At 36.9% G+C, this 20,676-nt stretch overlaps 2 protein-coding genes across 11 annotated transcripts in view; one reads left to right on the top strand and one right to left on the bottom strand.

Annotated features, from left to right (window-relative positions):
* Window positions 1–14,588, bottom strand: part of LOC137293095 (small G protein signaling modulator 1-like) — a 48,730-nt gene extending 34,142 nt beyond the window's left edge. For 7 of the 8 annotated variants that reach the window (XM_067823882.1, XM_067823886.1, XM_067823883.1 and 4 more), the window contains exons 1-2: window positions 14,374–14,516; window positions 12,158–12,233 (exon numbers count right to left, since the gene is read on the bottom strand). In XM_067823882.1, the coding sequence (XP_067679983.1) occupies window positions 12,158–12,233; window positions 14,374–14,430 (133 nt within the window). In that variant the 5' untranslated portion in view covers window positions 14,431–14,516. Of the gene's footprint in view, window positions 1–12,157; window positions 12,234–14,373 lie in introns of all 8 variants that reach the window. The other variant, XM_067823889.1, reaches the window with a different exon arrangement.
* Window positions 14,589–15,118: 530 nt separating this feature from the next.
* Window positions 15,119–20,676, top strand: part of LOC137293001 (vacuolar protein sorting-associated protein 33A-like) — a 182,185-nt gene continuing 176,627 nt past the window's right edge. The window contains exons 1-3 of one of the 3 annotated variants that reach the window (XM_067823876.1): window positions 15,119–15,256; window positions 19,146–19,211; window positions 20,208–20,335. In XM_067823876.1, coding sequence (XP_067679977.1) covers window positions 15,146–15,256; window positions 19,146–19,211; window positions 20,208–20,335 — 305 coding nt within the window. In that variant the 5' untranslated portion in view covers window positions 15,119–15,145. The remainder of the gene's footprint in view (window positions 15,257–19,145; window positions 19,212–20,207; window positions 20,336–20,676) is intronic. The other 2 variants (XM_067823875.1, XM_067823877.1) reach the window with 2 other exon arrangements.

The raw sequence follows: 20,676 nt of genomic DNA, 5'->3' as shown, positions 1-20,676 counted from the left end.
AAAGTATATACATTTCAGAAGTTGTGAGTAATTATTACCACTATCTTTAACACAGTAATCATTTTTTTTATGTATTTCAACTTCAATATTTGGGTGTCTACAAGTGAGTTGCATCTTATCCTATCAAATCTTTTCATCCTTGCAACTATTCTGTTTGCCGTCTGATGGTCCGATCCACCTTTCCAGAATGTTGAGGAGTCCATGCTCTTGTCATTACGCAGTATGTAACAATTTGTAATAGACGCAGCACTGCATTCTGATACCAGTAGCTGTAGTCTGATACCAGGAGTTCCTCCATTCCCTACAGTATCAGTAGTGAAAGCTGTCACTTCATCAACACAGCTGGCACAGCAAGCATGGACACATGATGGAAGAGCAAATGTTTTGATTTGGTTACTCATCACTGTGTATCATGCAAGTAACCTTCAGGTGCTGTCAAGATGACTTAAACACAGCTCAACAGCTTTAAGGATCTAGATTCAAGTGAACATTCAGTGACAAATCTGATTGACTGACATGTCAGTAGGGATCTACTTTGGTTCATTTTCTCAGACATTTACTGAAAAGAACCATCAGTTCAACACATTTGTTCAATTGTTTCCGACGCCTTCCATTGATAGGAAAAGATTATGTTACTTGACATGATAACATTCTAATTCAACATACTCAATCTTAGTTACAGGGAGAGATAATCTTAGTTACAGGGAGAGACAACCTTGGTTACAGGGAGAGATAATCTTAGTTACAGGGAGAGATAATCTTAGTTACAGGAAGAGACAACCTTAGTTACCGAGACAGACAACCTTGGTTACAGGGAGAGATAATCTTAGTTACAGGGAGAGACAACCTTAGTTACAGGGAGAGATAATCTTAGTTACAGAGAGAGATTATACCTTAGCTACAGGGAAAGATAATATTAGTTACAAGGAGAGATAATCTTAGTTAAAGGGAGAGATAATCTTAGTTACAGGGAGAGATTTTACCTTAGCTACAAGGAAAGATAATATTAGTAACAGGGAGAGATAATCTTAAAGGGAGAGATAATCTTAGTTACAGAGAGAGATTATACGTTAGTTACAGGGAGATATTATCCTTAGTTACAAGGAGAGATAAATATGTTGAATTACCACGACCATGTGAAATACTTGAATATGATTGGACAATGAATATAGTTAGCCACAATCAGTTTGGATTGAAAATGCACTGCACACATACACAACACTGCTGCACTACTTCACGTTGATCACCAACATGGCTCATTTCAACACAACATATGTGATGGAAATATTAATAATAAAACATTAATTGAAACTTGACAAATACAATTATATGATTTTTTTCCTCCACAGTTACTAGGGAACCTAACTATCAAATTACATTCTACAATAGACATATTCAAACTCAATGTACAGCCCAAACATGTTGAAATAATATCTCGTAAAAATACACTGCTATTTATACAAAAAAGTTTTAGTAATATTTGACTTTTTGTCAACAATTTGTTTCTGTTTAGAATGGTGATATTCCGTAAGTTTGAAACACATCCCTCATGTCACACCTTCGACACTTTATGTGGAAATCCACATGGTAACGGTCATGTCAAACACCAAATATGCCCCTCACACTCTAACATGGCTCACTGCATCATACAAAAAATACATGTAAATGATTGAAACTCCAGAATTCTCCTTCTGGCAGCTTCCCCACAAGACTGTCACTGCTAGTGATCCATGTTTGTACATTATGAAATACGCTGCTCCATAATCCTGTCCCATATTACGAAACCAGCTTCCAAGGAAACTCAGGTTAGTCACATTTACACAAACCATTGTCGGCCAGCATGGTCACTCTTTAGATAGAGGCAAATATGTGAAATCATGATGGAAACTTGTGTCATAAAACAATGATCTTTGATGAGTTACATAGCTGATTTGTAGGTTGATCAAAACAGTATCTTTACTTCAGTTCTGCTGGCTCTCAGATTCGATAGGCAGTGAAGTATTTTCTCCACTGTCGCTTCATTTCAACCTTTCACAAAAATGTAAACAATGGCTTGTTTGACATTTCAATCTGTTGTGTAACTATAAACACATGCATGGACAATTCCCAACATGAAACAAGACACTTTAATACACCACACTCTTTACACCTAAACAGAAACAACATGAAGCTACTGCTGATTAACATTGTGACCTGTTCTAGCTAGAATGTGTGATGTTAACAATCACATGTAGACAACGTAGACAGGATGTCATTGTCTCTTATAAGCATGATATAAGTACTGTCGTTCAGTTATACCAGGGTAACAGTTTATTATCATCATTCTGAATCATTTCTTTCGTCCACACCAATACCAGGCAATCACTCATGCCATTGTGTATTGAACTTTTCCCTCAGTATAAGCACATTTTTCTATAATCTGTTCCTTGGACCAAGAACAAATCTTGCTTGCATGCCAAACATATGTATGACATATAATCTCTGGAAACATCTTCGGAATAGTTGTCACTGAGGAGAATTGTATGCACAGACATATGAAAGTCATGGTCCTTTGCCACCAGAAGAGCAATAGCTTTTACACCCAGGATCAAATAACTCCTGCTGCATGAAGCTGCATGTCTCCAGGTCATATGACAGGGGGGATCCCCCAGATCCAATGTACTTGTGCTGTGTCATCTGAAGGATCAGTTCAACTGAAAGACCAACTTACAGATCTGTGAAACTAAAATGTCAGCTTGGCTCTGAGACAGAGTGAGTGAAATTGGTTATCACACTGCTTTTAGCAATATTCCGGCAACATCAAAGGTGATAAAATAAATTTTCGTCACATACTGTACCACCACACCTTCAGAGGGTGAGTAAGTGAATGCAACCATCATGTTTGGGGATAGTTGAAAGCCAGACACTTGATTTGGATATCAATGGTCTTTCCAGTGTGGATGAAACAAATTGTGTCTTCAGGAAGATGAGTTAAAACTTTGATCAGTATAGAGACAGATCAAAGAACATGCTGCAGATATGTCTGGAAACATCAGTACGAAGGTAATCAGTACGATCCCCACAAGGTAATCCTGTATAACTCAGGTAATCAGTAATGGACATCAGTGATGGACCAGTACTAGGCCACTCAAGGATCCAGTCAAACTCAGGGACGTCAGTGATGGACCAGTACTGGGCCACTCAAGGATCCAGTCGAACTCAGGGACGTCAGTACTAGGCCACACGAGGATCCAGTCGAACTCAGGGACATCAGTGATGGACCAGTACTAGGCCACTCAAGGATCCAGTAAAACTCACGGATGTCAGTGATGGACCATTACTGGGCCACTCAAGCATCCAGTAGAACTCAGGGACATCAGTGATGGACCATTACTGGGCCACTCAAGCATCCAGCAGAACTCAGGGACGTCAGTGATGGACCAGTACTGGGTTACTGTTGCGGACAAGTGAAAATGTAACTAAAATCTCACGCATCTGTCCCTGGTAAATTACCTGTTCTTCATGCAAACAATTTTCTCCAAATATCAGTAATCAGGGTAAAATAATTACATGAATATTAAAGACATCATAACTGGTAACAGAAAGGATCACATATCAAAACAACAAGGCTAATGTATAAAATAAACATTTAGGTAATATCAATGCAAAGTATGATCAGATACGAGATTATGTCATAAGGATGACACAACAGACGGTAGCCTGGAAATTTGATGGCTAAAGGTGATGAAAAATATACAGTTCTACTTGGTATTGATGCACCAAGGTGCTGAAGAATCTAGGATTCTACCTGGTATTGATGTCCAGGATGATGACAGATCTAAGATTCTACCTGGTATTGATGTCCAGGATGATGACTGGTCTAGGATTTTACCTGGTATTGATGTCCAGGATGATGACTGGTCTAGGATTTTACCTGGTATTGATGTCCCAGGATGATGACTGGTCTAGGATTTTACCTGGTATTGATGTCCAGGATGATGACTGGTCTAGGATTTTACCTGGTATTGATGTCCAGGATGATGACAGATCTAAGATTCTACCTGGTATTGATGTCCCAGGATGATGATAGTCTAGGATTTTACCTGGTATTGATGTCCAGGATGATGACAGATCTAAGATTCTACCTGGTATTGATGTCCCAGGATGATGATAGTCTAGGATTTTACCTGGTATTGATGTCCCAGGATGATGACAGATCTAAGATTCTACCTGGTATTGATGTCCCAGGATGATGATAGTCTAGGATTTTACCTGGTATTGATGTCCAGGATGATGACAGATCTAAGATTCTACCTGGTATTGATGTCCCAGGATGATGATAGTCTAGGATTTTACCTGGTATTGATGTCCAGGATGATGACAGATCTAAGATTCTACCTGGTATTGATGTCCCAGGATGATGATAGTCTAGGATTTTACCTGGTATTGATGTCCCAGGATGATGACAGATCTAAGATTCTACCTGGTATTGATGTCCCAGGATGATGATAGTCTAGGATTTTACCTGGTATTGATGTCCAGGATGATGACTGGTCTAGGATTTTACCTGGTATTGATGTCCAGGATGATGACAGATCTAAGATTCTACCTGGTATTGATGTCCCAGGATGATGATAGTCTAGGATTTTACCTGGTATTGATGTCCAGGATGATGACAGATCTAAGATTCTACCTGGTATTGATGTCCCAGGATGATGATAGTCTAGGATTTTACCTGGTATTGATGTCCCAGGATGATGACAGATCTAAGATTCTACCTGGTATTGATGTCCCAGGATGATGATAGTCTAGGATTTTACCTGGTATTGATGTCCCAGGATGATGACAGATCTAAGATTCTACCTGGTATTGATGTCCCAGGATGATGACTGGTCTAGGATTTTACCTGGTATTGATGTCCAGGATGATGACAGATCTAAGATTCTACCTGGTATTGATGTCCCAGGATGATGATAGTCTAGGATTTTACCTGGTATTGATGTCCCAGGATGATGACAGATCTAAGATTCTACCTGGTATTGATGTCCCAGGATGATGACTGGTCTGGGATTTTACCTGGTATTGATGTCCAGGATGATGATAGTCTAGGATTCTACCTGGTATTGATGTCCCAGGATGATGACAGATCTAGGATTCTATCTGGTATTGATGTCCCAGGATGATGACAGATCTCGGATTTTACCTGCTATTGATGTCCCAGGGTGATGACAGGTCAAGGATTCTACCTGGTATTGATGTCCCAGGATGATGATAGTCTAGGATTCTACCTGGTATTGATGTCCCAAGATGATGACAGATCTCGGATTTTACCTGGTATTGATGTCCCAGGATGATGACAGATCTCGGATTCTACCTGGTATTGATGTCCCAGGATGATGACAGATCTCGGATTCTACCTGGTATTGATGTCCTAGGATGATGACAGATCTCGGATTCTACCTGCTATTGATGTCCTAGGATGATGACAAACATGATCTAGGACTTATCTTAGTATTGGTGACACAACCAAGATCACCTTCAATATTTTATACTGAAGAGTTATGACATTTTAGCATTTCTAACTTCGGTGAATGGAATTTTAGATGTTGATGGTAATAGAATATTGACACTTAATGGATAAAACATCTTATATTTTGTGAGTGTGATAATTTGATACAGACTGTTGTACTGTTGCATGCATTTAAACAAAATACAGGAATAACAAGAGTCATCAGAAGATGACATATCCCCCGCACCCCACATGTTTGAAAAGACAAATCATCTGACAGTTACTCATTATTTTTTTTTAGACTAAGTTTGAATTGTTTCCATGGAATTTATGAAAATTATAAATGCCATATATCTGTAATCAGCAAAGTAACAATTTCAAGATCTGTTGAAACATATGAAATGGTTTTGAGTTCTGCTCCGGAAACGAAGCCCATACCTCCATTTTGAGACTAAGTCTGAAACGTTTCCATGGAAACCGAGAAAATAATAAATCACAAAGACCTTTAAATACCAAAAGGCACCACTTTGGGGTCTGCCACACATATCTGCCAAGTCTTACTGACAGATATTAAGAAGTTTTTGAGTTCTGCTCTGGAAATGAAACACACCTCTCATTTTTCAGACTAACTCCGAAATTTTTCCATGGAAACCCAGAAAATAATATATCACAAGATCCTGTACATAGCAAAAGGCACCACTATTGGTTCTGATTGATATATCTACCAAGTTCTGCAGAAAAATATTGAATGGGTTTTGAGTTCTGCTCCGGAAAAACAAAGCCCATACCTTCATTTTAAGACTAAGTCTGAAACATTTCCATGGAAACCGAGAAAATAATAAATCACAAAGACCTTTAAAAACCAAAAGGCACCACTTTGGGGTCTGCCACACATATCTGCCAAGTCTTACTGACAGATATTAGGAAGTTTTTGAGTTCTGCTCTGGAAATGAAACACACCTCTCATTTTTCAGACTAACTCCGAAATTTTTCCATGGAAACCCAGAAAATAATATATCACAAGATCCTGTACATAGCAAAAGGCACCACTATTGGTTCTGATTGATATATCTACCAAGTTCTGCAGAAAAATATTGAATGGGTTTTGAGTTCTGCTCCGGAAACGAAGCCCATACCTCCATTTTGAGACTAAGTCTGAAACATTTCCGTGGAAACTGAGAAAGTAATAAATCACAAAGACCTTTAAATACCAAAAGGCACCACTTTGAGGTCTGCAACACATATCTGCCAAGTTTTACCAACAGTTATTAAAAAGTTTTTGAGTTCTGCTCCGGAAACGAAACACACCTCTCATTGTTGAGAGAAAGTCAAAAATGTTTCAATGGAAACTGAGAAAATGATAAATCACCAAAACCTGGAAATAGCAAAAGGCACCACTTCAGGTTCTCACTGATATATCTACCAAGTTTTGCAGAAAAATATTGAATGGTTTTTGAGTTTTGCTCCGGAAACTAAGCCCATCCCTCCATTTTGAGACTAAGTCTGAAATGTTTCCATGGAAAACAAGAAAATAATATATCACAAAAACCTGTACATAGCAAAAGGCACGACTTCAACTTATGACTGATATATCTACCAAGTTTTGCAGAAAAATATTTAACGTTTTTTTAATTATGCTCCGGAAAGAAAATGATTACGGATGGACGGACAGACAAGGCGGCGACTATATCATGCCGGGGGATAATAAGTGACTGCCAATACAAGTTTCCATTAGTGACAGCCAATACAAGTTTCTACAGAAGAGTCCTGTGTCTGTCTAAAATGGTCAAAGCTACAACAGACAGTGATTGTAGTTAATTGTAATATTTCTACCTTGTAATTGATGTGTGACATTTCATAACGTTGAAAGACAGAATGTAGGTGAAGTCCAGACTGAACTACTCCGTTGATCACAGACTAATTATCGTTAACTGCCCTGCTTTGATCTGACTGAAGTTGGTGATGTGTGGTTAATGCCACACTCAGCATGCTATATGGTGGGGCTTATGAAAAACTGAGTCTGGACCATACAAACTAGTGTTCGATACTGTGAGCATAAATGTAATAGCCACATTCAGAAAGACTGCCACAATGTAACTCCTACATTCAGAAGGTCTATCACAATGTAACTGCCACATTCAGAAGGTCTATCACAATGTAACTGCCACATTCAGAAGGTCTATCACAATGTAACTGCCACATTCAGAAAGACTGTCACAACTTAACTGCCACATTCAGAGAGACTGCCACAACATAACTGCCACATTCTGAAAGACTGCCACAACATAACTGCCACATTCAGAAAGTCTGCCACAATGTAACTCCTACATTCAGAAAGACTGCCACAACTTAACTGCCACATTCAAAAAGTCTGCCACAATGTAACACCTACATTCAGAAAGACTGCCACAACTTAACTGCCACATTCAGAAAGACTGCTGCAACATAACAGCCACATTCAGAAAGTCTACTACAATGAAACAACCACATTCAGAAAGACTGCCACAACTTAACTGCCACATTCAGAAAGACTGCCACAACATAACTGCCACATTCAGAAAGTCTACCACAATGTAACTCCTACATTCAGAAAGACTGCCACAACTTAACTGCCACAATGTAACAGCCACATTCAGAAAGTCTACCACAATGTAACTCCTACATTCAGAAGGTACAAACTAGTGTTCGATACTGTGAGCATAAATGTAACTGCCACATTCAGAGAAGTCTGCCACAACATAACTGCCATATCCAAAGGTCTTCTACAATGTACAAGATGTAACTGCCATATGAGAAGATCTGCCACTCTCTACTTCTATTTAAGGCCAGACTGATTTCATTTCTTGTTTTACGGATCCTCTGCCGTACTTTTTCAGGAATATGGAAAAAAAAAAAAATTTCCCCTCGCTCAAAAGATAAAATCCTAATGTTTTTATTGGCTAAAAATGTAAACTCACAAAAAGATACATTTTGGTTGCTTCTTGACCCATATTCGCTTCACAAAATGCCAAAAGTAAAATTGTTTGAGCATTTACAAGGAATAACATTTTGATTGGAAATTTTATTTTTATTTTCTTTCCTTTAGGTCTTCAGAGGACAAAAATCTGTAAAACAAGAAATAGACTAGGTCTGGTCTAAGTTTTTCCTGCCTATAGGTTTTTTCAAATTTTATTCCTATCCCTCAAAAGAAACTAACATGACTTTGTTACAAATATTCAGACACTACATGAACAGTTCCTGACTACTAAGTCAAGAGTAATTTATGTAAAACAATTCGAGACAGGAAATACAGGTGGCTTTTTGACAGGAGACAACAGTCGACAGTTCATGGACCTTTCAAGCACCTCTAATTAAGTATCACATTGATCGTTACCAAAGTTTCTGTAACGGTTGGTACCAGCGAGCAGCAAACACCCAACAAACTAGGCTGCTTATTGATTCTGCAATATGTAATGTCTATTGTAACACAAAGTCAATAATTGCGGCTCTAACTGTTAAATACACCCCTCATTTAGTAGCCACTCTCACAGTTTACAAGGCCAACAGCTATGTGCTAATGAAGATTTCATTGGCTTTTCCATCGCAAACTGAGCTTATGAGGGATAAAACCATCTGCACAACAGTGAACCTATGCCACCTGCAAGTTCAAAGTTCAAACAAATAACCTGCACATTTGTTTAGTGATATTGTCAGATTTTTCTTATTGTTGTGCAAAACACAGCCCTCTTTGTTTCTTGCAACACAAATATGTCTCTAACATTCATATATTTAAATGGATGTAAGGTACAAAAGGGGGCTTTTGTTTTTTTTCTTCTATCAAAAGTCTGGAATAACAGAAGAACAGACAGAATGACTTACTAACTCAGTAGGTGGTAGAAACTAGAATGGAAGGAAACAAGTTAACAAAATGAAAACTATTATCATGATAATCTAGCATGAATCTTTTAAACAATCATGACCAAATTTGAAGGATTATGTAGATAGATTTGTCAAATAAATGCTTCATTTGGTACCAGGCAATAACAGCAATTTGTAGACTTCCTCCATCAATAATGTGATAGGTAAAAATGGTAAGTATGGTAACGTCTTTAGGAAACAGAATAACAGTACTTAAAAAAACTAACTGATTGGCAGCAATGACAAGTTTTTGTTACAACATATATTCAAAACAATAAACTTTTAAAGAAATTTTAGGCTGTATACAAATAAAATCTGTAAACTTGTTCAACAATTTTCCAGTTTGGATTTTGGTGAAAATGCTTAAAAACTTTCCTCCAGGTTATCATAATAAGAAAGTCATGCTTCAAACTTCTCCCCACAGTTTCCCATCAGCATGACCAACTGACTTCTGAACCTATCAATGCAAATTAAAATGAGTTATCTTTATAGGTAACCATAGTTATAATCTTGATAGTGCTCATTCAAAGACAACTCATAAGACAACACATGCGAGACAAGGTGCCTGTTCAGAAACATAGTATTTCAACCTTCTGCTTTCAAGCAACTCTGCAAGGTGGACACAATTACATCTTCATTGTGTTCAATCAAGAAGTTGTTGTCAATATATTATGTTTATCGTGTCATCTGTCAACTGTTAAGTAATGCCTACGGAACAAGGGACCAATTTCACAAAGCTCTCGTAAGCTTAAGATCTCATAACTAGTTTCTTGCATTCATAGTTCCTGTACTGTAACAATGACTTATGATTGCCTTTGGCTTACTAGAGCTTTGTGGAAAAGGGCCTAGGTCAGTCCACATGCATTACTGAAGAGACTCAGTAAGATCGACCACAAGTTCAGATCAACATGCTGAAGTACCCATTAACATCTGAGAGCCAATCAATCATTTGTTGGTTCGAACTTGACTGATATATCTCCTGTGGTGCCAACATGGCTAACTTGGTGGATGTGTGGGAAAGTTGCTTGTATTACTGGAGTGTGTTGGCTTGGCAACAGTTTTGTAAGATTGACTTAGGTGACATTTATTTATTATTTATTTATAATGTGAATTAAATTGGAAGACATGTATGTTGAGGAAACTTTTAGGACATCTGAGAGGGTTTATCAGGGAGGTCATTTGGTATGGCTAACTTGCTCAAGTTACATCTGTGTACATCTGTGTAACTTGAAAGACATAAGTGTGGTGAAAACTTGGGGGATATTTAGGTAAAGATGACTTGTGTACTGTTGGGTTAGGTTGACCTTGTGCACTGTTGAGTTAAGTTGACCTTGTGTACTGTTGGGTTTGGTTGACCTTGTGTACTGTTGGGTTAAGTTGACCTTGTGTACTGTTGGGTTTGGTTGATCTTGTGCACTGTTGGGTTAGGTTGACCTTGTGTACTGTTGGGATTGGCTGACCTTGTGTACAGTTGAGCTAGCTTGGCTTTGTGTACTGTTGGGTTGAGATGGCCTTGTGTACTGTTCAGTTTGGCTGACCTTGTGTTCATTTGAGTACATATGATACCTTGTCGTGATGGGTAAGGTTGACCTTGTGTACTGTTTGGTTGGTTATCTTAAGAGAAAATCCTGGGCTGGTTAACTTGTGGATATTTTAGATGGGTTTCCATGTTACCTTGGAGCACATTATCTTGAGTAAGTATTTGAGTTGGAGGACAATTTGGTAGACATTTGGCAGGGATGAAACAGTACGCCCATTCCCTGGTATGGTATGTATTGCAATAGAGGACCTTCAGTTTAGTCTGTTTCAGTTTGGTATATGAGATATGATCATATAATGCAGGAAAATGATGGCAAGAGTCAAACCTAGGTAGATTTTGACAAAATGATTCAGTTCCTACACATTTACAGAAGATGTTAAAAGTTTCTAAAAAGGTTTAAAAAAATTACCATACAAAAACTGTAAATTTTTGGATTGCCAATATGGTATACCAAACTGAAGACAAACTAATGTGGTATTAGTACCATTTCACCCCTAACATTTGGTCTGGGTTTATTTGTAAACTGGTTAGTTGAATTGCATACTTAAAAAGTAGATTTTGCTCTCTGTCATGAACTCATGACAAATGGGATGTTGCGTTGCATAAATTTCATGAATTGATACATATCATGATACCCATGTCACAATACCTATTTTTGTAGCATAAATCTAGTTTCACTTTGAACATAAAGGTATCATATTTTATACCTAGCCATGAAAAGATGAAGACTTTTTATTTTGATAGATTGAAAGAGCTCTAATTCGTCAATCTTTGTGAATGAAACTTAATGATATATAACTCTCACAACATAAAAAAAAAAATGATAAAAAACATTGCAAAATGTAAACGATACATAAACAAATTTAAAGCGATATTTTCAAAGCAAAATACTGATAGTTTTGAATGTATTGATAATTGTATCGTCTTAGGCAAAGTATTGATACATCAATGTAAAGTGAGATCTGTACACGTCAACTCAGAATACATCAAGGTCACTTATGAGTAAACATTAGTCACAATGGTAATGTGCTAAAAAAATGAATGTAAGGTCTCTTGACATGAAAAGTTCTACTTCCAGTTTCTGCAATGAGAACACCTTAATGCTTAGGGTTGCATGAAACAAGTCCCCAAGACTTGCTTTCTGATACAAACACCTCTTATGACAAGCATGGTCAGCTGAAGACAAATTCTTCAAGAAATTCAAGGTTTGTGAACATCTAATTGACACGTACCACAAAGAGAAGTAATACTGCTGCTCTCTTCATGCACAAACTTCCGTGTGACTGCTTCTTCCATGATCTGCTTCACCTAAAATAAATATGAAACAGTTTCGCATGTGATATCACTCCAAATATTGAATCCTTTCAGGAACTGGAACCCACACTCAGAGTGAGACAGAAGACTGCCAGCACACACAGTGATTTTACTCCTACCAAACTGTAATCCACCACTGTCTAAAAGGCACTGCGTACTCATAGCTATTGGGCATCAGAGACACGCCAATTTGCACTTGTCAACACTGTACACAAATAATGTGATCTGGACTACACGATCACCAACTTCCATTATTGCTGAACCCATAGGGGCTGAGTGGGTTAGATTGCTGTCCTTGTGTGGAGAAAAATTTCTTGTCTCACCCAGAGTGTGTGGTTTGAATCGCGAATAAGACTAACCTCAAAGAGCATTGGATTTTACACTAAGAAAGATAGATCACAAATGAAACAATTCTCATTCTCTCTCACACACACACACAAAGTGTCCCAAAATAAGTGAACATGTTTTTGTCATGGTGTTCTGACAGAAAACCCAGCTTATAGCTGTCTCTTTCAATGTTGAATCTTCTGAGGACATCATAGTCACTGCTTGTTACCATGGCTGCTTGTTGTCAGACAAACATCATGCAACATGATGGCATTTTCAACAGTGGAAGGTGACCACCTTCATGACCAAGTTTGTAATTTGTGTGCAGCAGAAATTTGCACAATTCAGTCTGAACCTTTCAGTTGCAACATTCAATTTTCTTCAACCTAAGTTCTACTCAAAACAACAGGAATGTTTCCATGAAACAGTTTGAATGAGAATACAAATGGCATTTTTTGAGATTTTCTTTTGTTTCAACAGCATGACAAAAACATGACTTATGTAGTGATATGTAAAACTCTTCACCTTGCAAACAAATAATATAGTAAATAGTTGTATATGAAACAGCGAAGGGTAAATGTACAACTGGTGGCTGAATACCCACCTTTAAGCCTTGTGCTACATTCTGACTGGCTGGTTGATATCTGAGATGCTATACGATTGTCAACTATTGGAGCAAACAGTTTGATGTGTATTTCCATGAGACTCCACTCATCACATTTGTGTTTGGGTAGAATCTATGAAAACAGTGCCTCTGTCAAGAATATAAGATTCATCAATCTATTACTGAAGGAAGTAAAATTTCCCAGGTTTCTTTAATTTCTGCCACACAGTTCTTTTCAAATCATCACCCAGCAATGCAATGCAAAGACAGGTATTGTATGAAGTGGGCTGGGAGTAACAGGTGTGCTGTCTGAGGTCTGGTGTTCATGAAAAGTTGCCATGATTGCTGCTATGATTAAAACTTCATTACGCAAACAGATATTGTGGGAGATAAACGTGATCATCCCAAATACAGGAACTGACAACAGAGACACATGATTAGAAACTATTTAGTCATGTGTATAAACTTGTCTTTCCATTGAACATGGTGAAATGTGGTGAAGTTTTTCTCCGTAGTTTACTCACTAATACCACACATTTGGTGTTGTTATATAACTAATCAGTATGATCAAGACCACTCTGGTACTGGAACATCTGACGCTTGAGTATGCCAACAGTGCTACCTTAAATATATTTTTCATACAAAGAATAATCTGAGTCATATTATTATAAGAAAGCATTTTGGATAAATTTATATTTTGAGGAATTGTTTTCGCTTCTTGGCACTGATTTAATCATTCTCATTTCAGCTATACCCTTACTTAAGCTGTTAATTTTCACTATGTTCAAAGAATGGGAAAAAATCAATAATCACTAGAAAATGGAGCTACAATGAAATCAATCAATAATTCAATATATACGTGTATAAGTGACAGTAAAAGTCAAAGACTGATGTGATATGGCAAAGTTTCGGTCTATTAGTGACAAACGAAGGAAAACACACAAACTACTTGTTAAGCAGCCCGCATTCTTATGGGTCCGAAATTTATTGACAATTGTGCAACAACCAACGCACATGAGCTCTTTACCTCCGTACAGTAGCTAAATATCATTTGACTTGTTGGCATTTGATCATATGCAAGTGTGACATTTATCAATAAACACAGAAAAACATGAAAATGTGGCATTTACAAACTCGCAGGAATTAATGATAATAAATTATGAACACAATAATTATGATCATAGGTTTGTCAGAGAAGCTCACCTCTTTTTTGACTGCACGAAGCAGACTTTGTCTTGTCTCGGGGTCCGGGGTCGACATTGTGACTGTCTGGAGATAGGTGTTTGATATGATCAAATGATAATCCCGAATAAACAAATAAAACACTCCTTTCCCCGATCACCGAATACACCAACACCACTTCATTTTGACATTTCCTCCTCCGCACGTTTTGGCCGAACAACTACCCACAGTACCATGTGACGCCGATGAAAGGAGTTCATATATTAAAGCTTATTTCGGAAATGTTTGCCACAATCGATCGACAATAATCACGACAGATATGCACAAAACGTGTAGCAGGCTTGATAATTTGTTTTCCTATGTTACAATATATATCTTGTTATTGATTAATAAGAAAACAGTGTATCCTTGGGCGGAAGTTATCATGTTTATTTCTGCACTGAAAGAGTTTGCATAATTATAACTGTATCAATTTGGTTCATTCATGTTTTTGATAGCTGTTATTAATTCAAGCATATTTTAATTTTTGATTTGGAATCGGTACTGTATCTTCTTTACACGATATTATGTTTCAGCAGAGACTATTCCTGCAAGGGAGCATGCATTGTGAAAAAGATCTATGGAAAAGAAATCATACTTTTCTTTATCATTCTCAAAGCAGGATCAAACCGAATTTTAACTTAAACATATTTGATAAAAACCCCCAAAACAACAACACGTTTTCGTAGGTATTTGAGACACCGTTGTGCGTCCATTTGGTATTTACTTACAGATCCCCGAGTATATCTGCAAAATGTCTGCCGGTGGAGCTCATTTGAGCTCTGGGAAAATCAATTTAAGTCTGTTAAGAGATTTCTATCGGCGTGAATTCCTAGAATGCTTAGACAAATGCTTAGGAACAAAGGTATTGTGTGGTTTGTCTTAAGTTGTGTGAGTCACATCCTTTGTGTGTTGGCGCAGCGCATAATCCTGAACTCACAAAACAGGAAATAGAAAAGTTCGTCTGCTGCCAAATCCGCCCACTTATCGTTATAACTAAACTACTGATCTGTAAGCAATGTTGCAATGGAATCGGTGGCTAGTACCACGATAAAGTGTTCAACGCGAGGCACTAACTGTTGTGAAGACATTCTCACAAGTTATTTTCATTTACATTGTACCATTAACCCCCTGGATGCCGAGTTTTTTTTCAGGCGCACATTTTCATAAGGTTTGAAAAGTGAACGTTGTGCGAGATTTGCGCTCGCGTGGTCCTGGATTTGCGTACGGCTATGAAATTGCACAGACATGTAGAATATTTAATTTCCTATCCGTTGGTATAAATATAATTGCGACTACCTCAGGGGTTTGAGAAATAGACACTGCTAAAAGTTGTTCAAAACTTTTGTGTGTGTTCAAAAACAGTAAATTTCTCAGTTTTTTATCGTACACCAATAAAAGCACTCTGCTACGATGTTTTTAATTTGGCATCTTTACCCAAAGTGTGAGCGAAGAAAATACAGCTTGATATCTGAACGACATAAGTGTATATGAAATGGATGTATGTGCCAATGCATAACGTCCTACTCACAAAATCAAAAATGACCTGCAATAAATGTCAAAAATCGATTTTCTACTATGACGTCAAACGTCGACAGAGAGGTCATGCACGTATAAAGGTAAGGGGGCATAACTCAGCTATGGTTTACATTAGGTCAATGTAACTCCGATCACATGGAGAGAATTTGCTGTGGATATGGACAGTATATTTTCGTTATGTTTTGTTCACAGTGAACCAAACTATTCCAATACAAATTTTCCCAATGTGAGAGGATACCTTTTGGTAGTTTCACAATTTGTAAGAAAAGATGCAAGTGTACTACATAAAAAAGCAGGCAATAGCGATTTGGATGTCCCTATCCGATACATATTTTAGTTCTTAGATTCCCATATTCTCCTGTTTGTGTATATGTATTTTTATTAATTTTCCATCATTATTAACGGAGTAAGAGCCACATATTCAAACGTAATGAAATAACTGAAGATAATGCGACATTTTAGTTGACGTCACGGCATGTTTTGTGCATTTTGTGACGTCGGAAAAAGACTACCCTGGTTGCTGATTATTATATATCTAACCTAATTTCTACTCAATGTGTAAAAGATCTCGGCTTCTGTGTCAGAATTCAACACTTTTTAGCCAAAATATGAAATGAATGGTTTTATCACTGAAATAGTGTCCTGATTATATCAACAATTACACGGTTTTACTACATATCTTATTGTGAGCAACACGCGCACCTGTCTAGCATCAATTTAACGTAAATGAAAATTTCACAACACCTGAATATTCATTGAGTATTCATTTAGGAAAAAGACTTTTCTTCTCATGATTATGAAATCAATTCCCTTCATAAGTATGCAATGAAAAGTACAAAGAGACCGCTTTTTCAGTAAAGAAGTATTAGAAAATGGACGTAAGGCTTGTCCAAATTAAGACTTGACCTGATTTATATATTTTTAACAATTTCCGAGTTTGAGTTAGACATTCTGCCATCAGATATATTTTAATCGCATTTGAATTGACTTTATTATCGAAAAACAATGATAATGAATCATGAAACGTTTTGACAAACTCGCACCTGGTCAATTAATATTCACATTAGTTTTGTCTATAAAAACGACACAAACCAATACAATGAACAAGACAATTCCTTTAAATAGTAGTATGTGTGGCCCTACATTTGATAAAATGTACAAATCATTTTCATTAATATTATCCGTTTTACTTATAAGTTGGAAGTAAATCGCTGTTTATTAACCTGTTCATATGAAACTGCAATATTTGTCCCAACGTATTGAATATTGCACATGACGGGAACTAAAGCATATGTTGCAGTAATGGCTACGTGTGATCTTCCAACACTTGTGTAGAGGCTTAAAATGTGGTGTAATACACTTACTGAGTCAATTTCCCATGTAAATATTATTCAAACAATCCAAAGCTTTCAAAGAATAAAAACGGATACCTTATATCCACACATGATATGGTGTTGAACATGGATATATGTAGATACTGAATTCAATTTCATGAAAAAATATCTGAACGATGCGCAAAATATACATCACAATACTAAAAGTGCAATCGGAATGGTATGGGCATTGTGTTTACTCTTGTTCAACCGACCTTCACCTCAAAGAAATTGCCTAATATGTGCAACAATGTTGACGTGTGACATCACTACCGATGACCGATTTCTTTCAAAATGGCGGCTTCGCTGAGAAGGGTACACAGGATTTTGCGACGACTTTTTGCTTGATTCAGGGATCTTTTGTATATAAATGTGAGATGTAAGTAATCAGAATTATTCTGACTATCTGTGTATTGTTATATGTTCTTATCGTTTACATTGTAAATGACGGAAGAAGCCAGAAATGCCGATAAGTACTGTTGTCGTTCTGCGTGATTTTGCGTCAGTCATGGCGTCACGCTGCACTAAAAGTTTGACAGTTTCTTATGAATTACCGAATTATTTCATTGTTTCTATTTTCAATTTGCTATTTTTTTGCCACGATACTCTTCCCCTGAATATACTAAGCGTATTGAGCCATTGTAAGCAATGATTAGAGAGCTGGATGTTGGAAAATTTCCGAAAATGCTACGCAGTGTAAAATTGGAATTTTTCTTTGTTTACATTTCAGTCAAGCGCTGTCTTTCGAGCACAGCGTTCGTTTTCAAACAAAGCATATTTCGTTTCGTTTTGTCTAGACAGTTGGTACTGGTGACAAAGACCATTTGTAATTTGATTCTAAGATGCATGGGGAGTTCAGTGATACATTTGTCGTAGCTAACTATGAAGTATACATGATATAATAGGCTTCTCAATACCGGCCTTCTCGAAACGTGATTTTGTAAACACTATCCAATATGGCGGAAAGCGCACTTCGGCGTTCGTGTAAGTGTATTTTCGAAAACATCCCAACCGATTCTGGGTACATCGGTGACGTTTCAGAATTATCATTCCTGGTTACATGAAAACTTGATATCAGTGATCATTAATATGCTATTTTTGAAATTCATTACTTCCAGTAATTATCCGATTTTCACATTTCAAAACATACTGCTAATAACGCTGTGAATCTCGATTTTGTACAGTTTGAAAAATGGCGACATTTACGATGAAGCCTATTTTGAAAGGCGAGTTTAAGCACTTTAGCTTGGTCTGAGGTAATAGTGGATGGTATCAAGAAACTGGGACTTTTCCGCAGAATTCAAAACTGTGAAGTATTTATATATGCGTGGTATATTTAGAATTTTATTGGACTTCCAAGTGACGTATGTAGAGGAAGGACATATATGTCCCTGTGGCATCCAGGGGGTTAAACTTGAATTCGCCCCGTCCTCAATTTCAATATAACAGAGAAGGGTGCAGGTAATAAAATCCGTTGGCCAGAAAATATATAGTATTATAGGAAAAAAGATGTGTGTCGCTAAAAACTTCATTTATATCTCTTAGCTTATGTATCATGCCAGCTCGATTGTTTGGGCTAGTTTGTGAGGTTTAAGCCAACTTGTGGTAGGTAATAATCCACAGTCCTTTCATAAAGAAATAATTGTATAGTAGAATCTTTCAATGGCAAAAGGATGATAAACATGACGGGAATATTTATGGCAGTCCACTTCTGTGATGTGGGGAATGCATATCATAATAAAATGACTTTGGAATTCGCAAGAATTTCTTATCACAGAAGCTGATATCCATAGATTTCCTCTTTAATTCTATACTATCTTTTTCAATCACCATATATTGCAGGCACTTGTGTGGGATGATGCACTGACAGGACCATTTGGACTAATAGCAGAATACTCACTTCTGAAGGTAAAGAGGCTGTGTATATTCACACACTTTTAAAATAATGTTTCCATACTTTACTATAGACCGTTTCTATTTTATGTCATGTATTAATGGTTTTATTTTATGCCATTTCTCTTTCAATTCTTAAATCATTTGTGTATGGTATGTGACTTATCTTCACTTATGTCAGGTTATTTGATTTTAAAAATATCATTGACCAATAAAAAACATGTTTGTTTGTCTTGATAAAATTATCAAGTCATTGTTTCACAATAAGTAAAGAAAACAAAACCATTATCAAAGAGTTAAAAACAAAGAATATTTAAGTCAAAGATTTTGCTTAAACATTTGTGTGGAGAGTATTATGGTAGGAGACTGAGCTCAGATAAACCTTAACAATTCTAATGTTATGATTTTCCGCCATATTTTATGATGAAACCAATCCATTTCAATTAGGGTTGGTTAACAATTGGATGAACAATTGGAAATATTTAATAATCTTTTATTTGAGAATTGTATCGCTGACAATAAAAAGTCATTATCCTTATTTATGGCTGCTCTTAAATTATGTTTTAAGAGCTGTTTTGTCAGTAGTCCATACATACCGGGTAGAGATTGCTCTACTCACCAGTCAAATGAAATACAATCAAGTCTCATTAATCTGACCACCGTTTATCTGACATGCAGATTTATCCAACGCTTTTGTTAGTAACAAACTGAATAAGCATAACTTAGTCTCATTTATTTAGTTCAACATCCTCGTTTATCCGACACTATGTTGTGCAACGGACAATGTCAGATTAACAAGACTTGGCTGTATGCTGGTTTATTTTGGATTTTTCCTCCAATTTCGCTCTGATTAACCTTAGTTAGTTATATTTATAAGTGATATTTAGATAATGATTATCAATTTCAGTTATCTGTATATTGATAGCCACCTTTAGTTATAATACAACAGCAGTTTTACTGTTCATCATCAATTCCACAGATTATTTATTAAGGTTTTGTTGCTTTCTCAAGGAACATGAGGTTGAAAAGATGTTCCCTCTACGGTCAACAGGCCTTCCAAAGAACAATGTGCAGAATGTGCTGTTTATCACCAGACCAAAACTGCATTTAATGGAGATGATCTCACAAAATATCTTGCAGTCAGTATAGTTTTTTCATTTAGACAAATGTCTGTTGGGATCTCTGTCACACAACTCCCACATGAATGTATGGGAGGAGTGTTGCTGTAAATTTGTGAGGCAATGCCAAATTGTGTTGTGTTCACGGCTTGAAGTATTGTGTACATAAGAATGGTGTTCACAAGATAATTTAAGCCAGTCATACTGGTAAACACATATAAGATCACAAATGACCCCAATTTGCATGCTTGGGAACGCCCCACAGAACGATCCACTTGAAACAAGATTGAGAAAGATTGTCTGATAAATATCGAGAAGTTCATTTTCCCCATGCATTTCACGCATGAATTGTTATAGCACAC

Source organism: Haliotis asinina, chromosome 1 (genome assembly GCF_037392515.1).
Source record: "Haliotis asinina isolate JCU_RB_2024 chromosome 1, JCU_Hal_asi_v2, whole genome shotgun sequence".
Lineage (NCBI taxonomy): Eukaryota > Metazoa > Mollusca > Gastropoda > Lepetellida > Haliotidae > Haliotis > Haliotis asinina.
The sequence above is the reverse complement of the archived record's forward strand: the minus strand, read 5'-3'. Positions and strand labels throughout refer to the sequence as shown.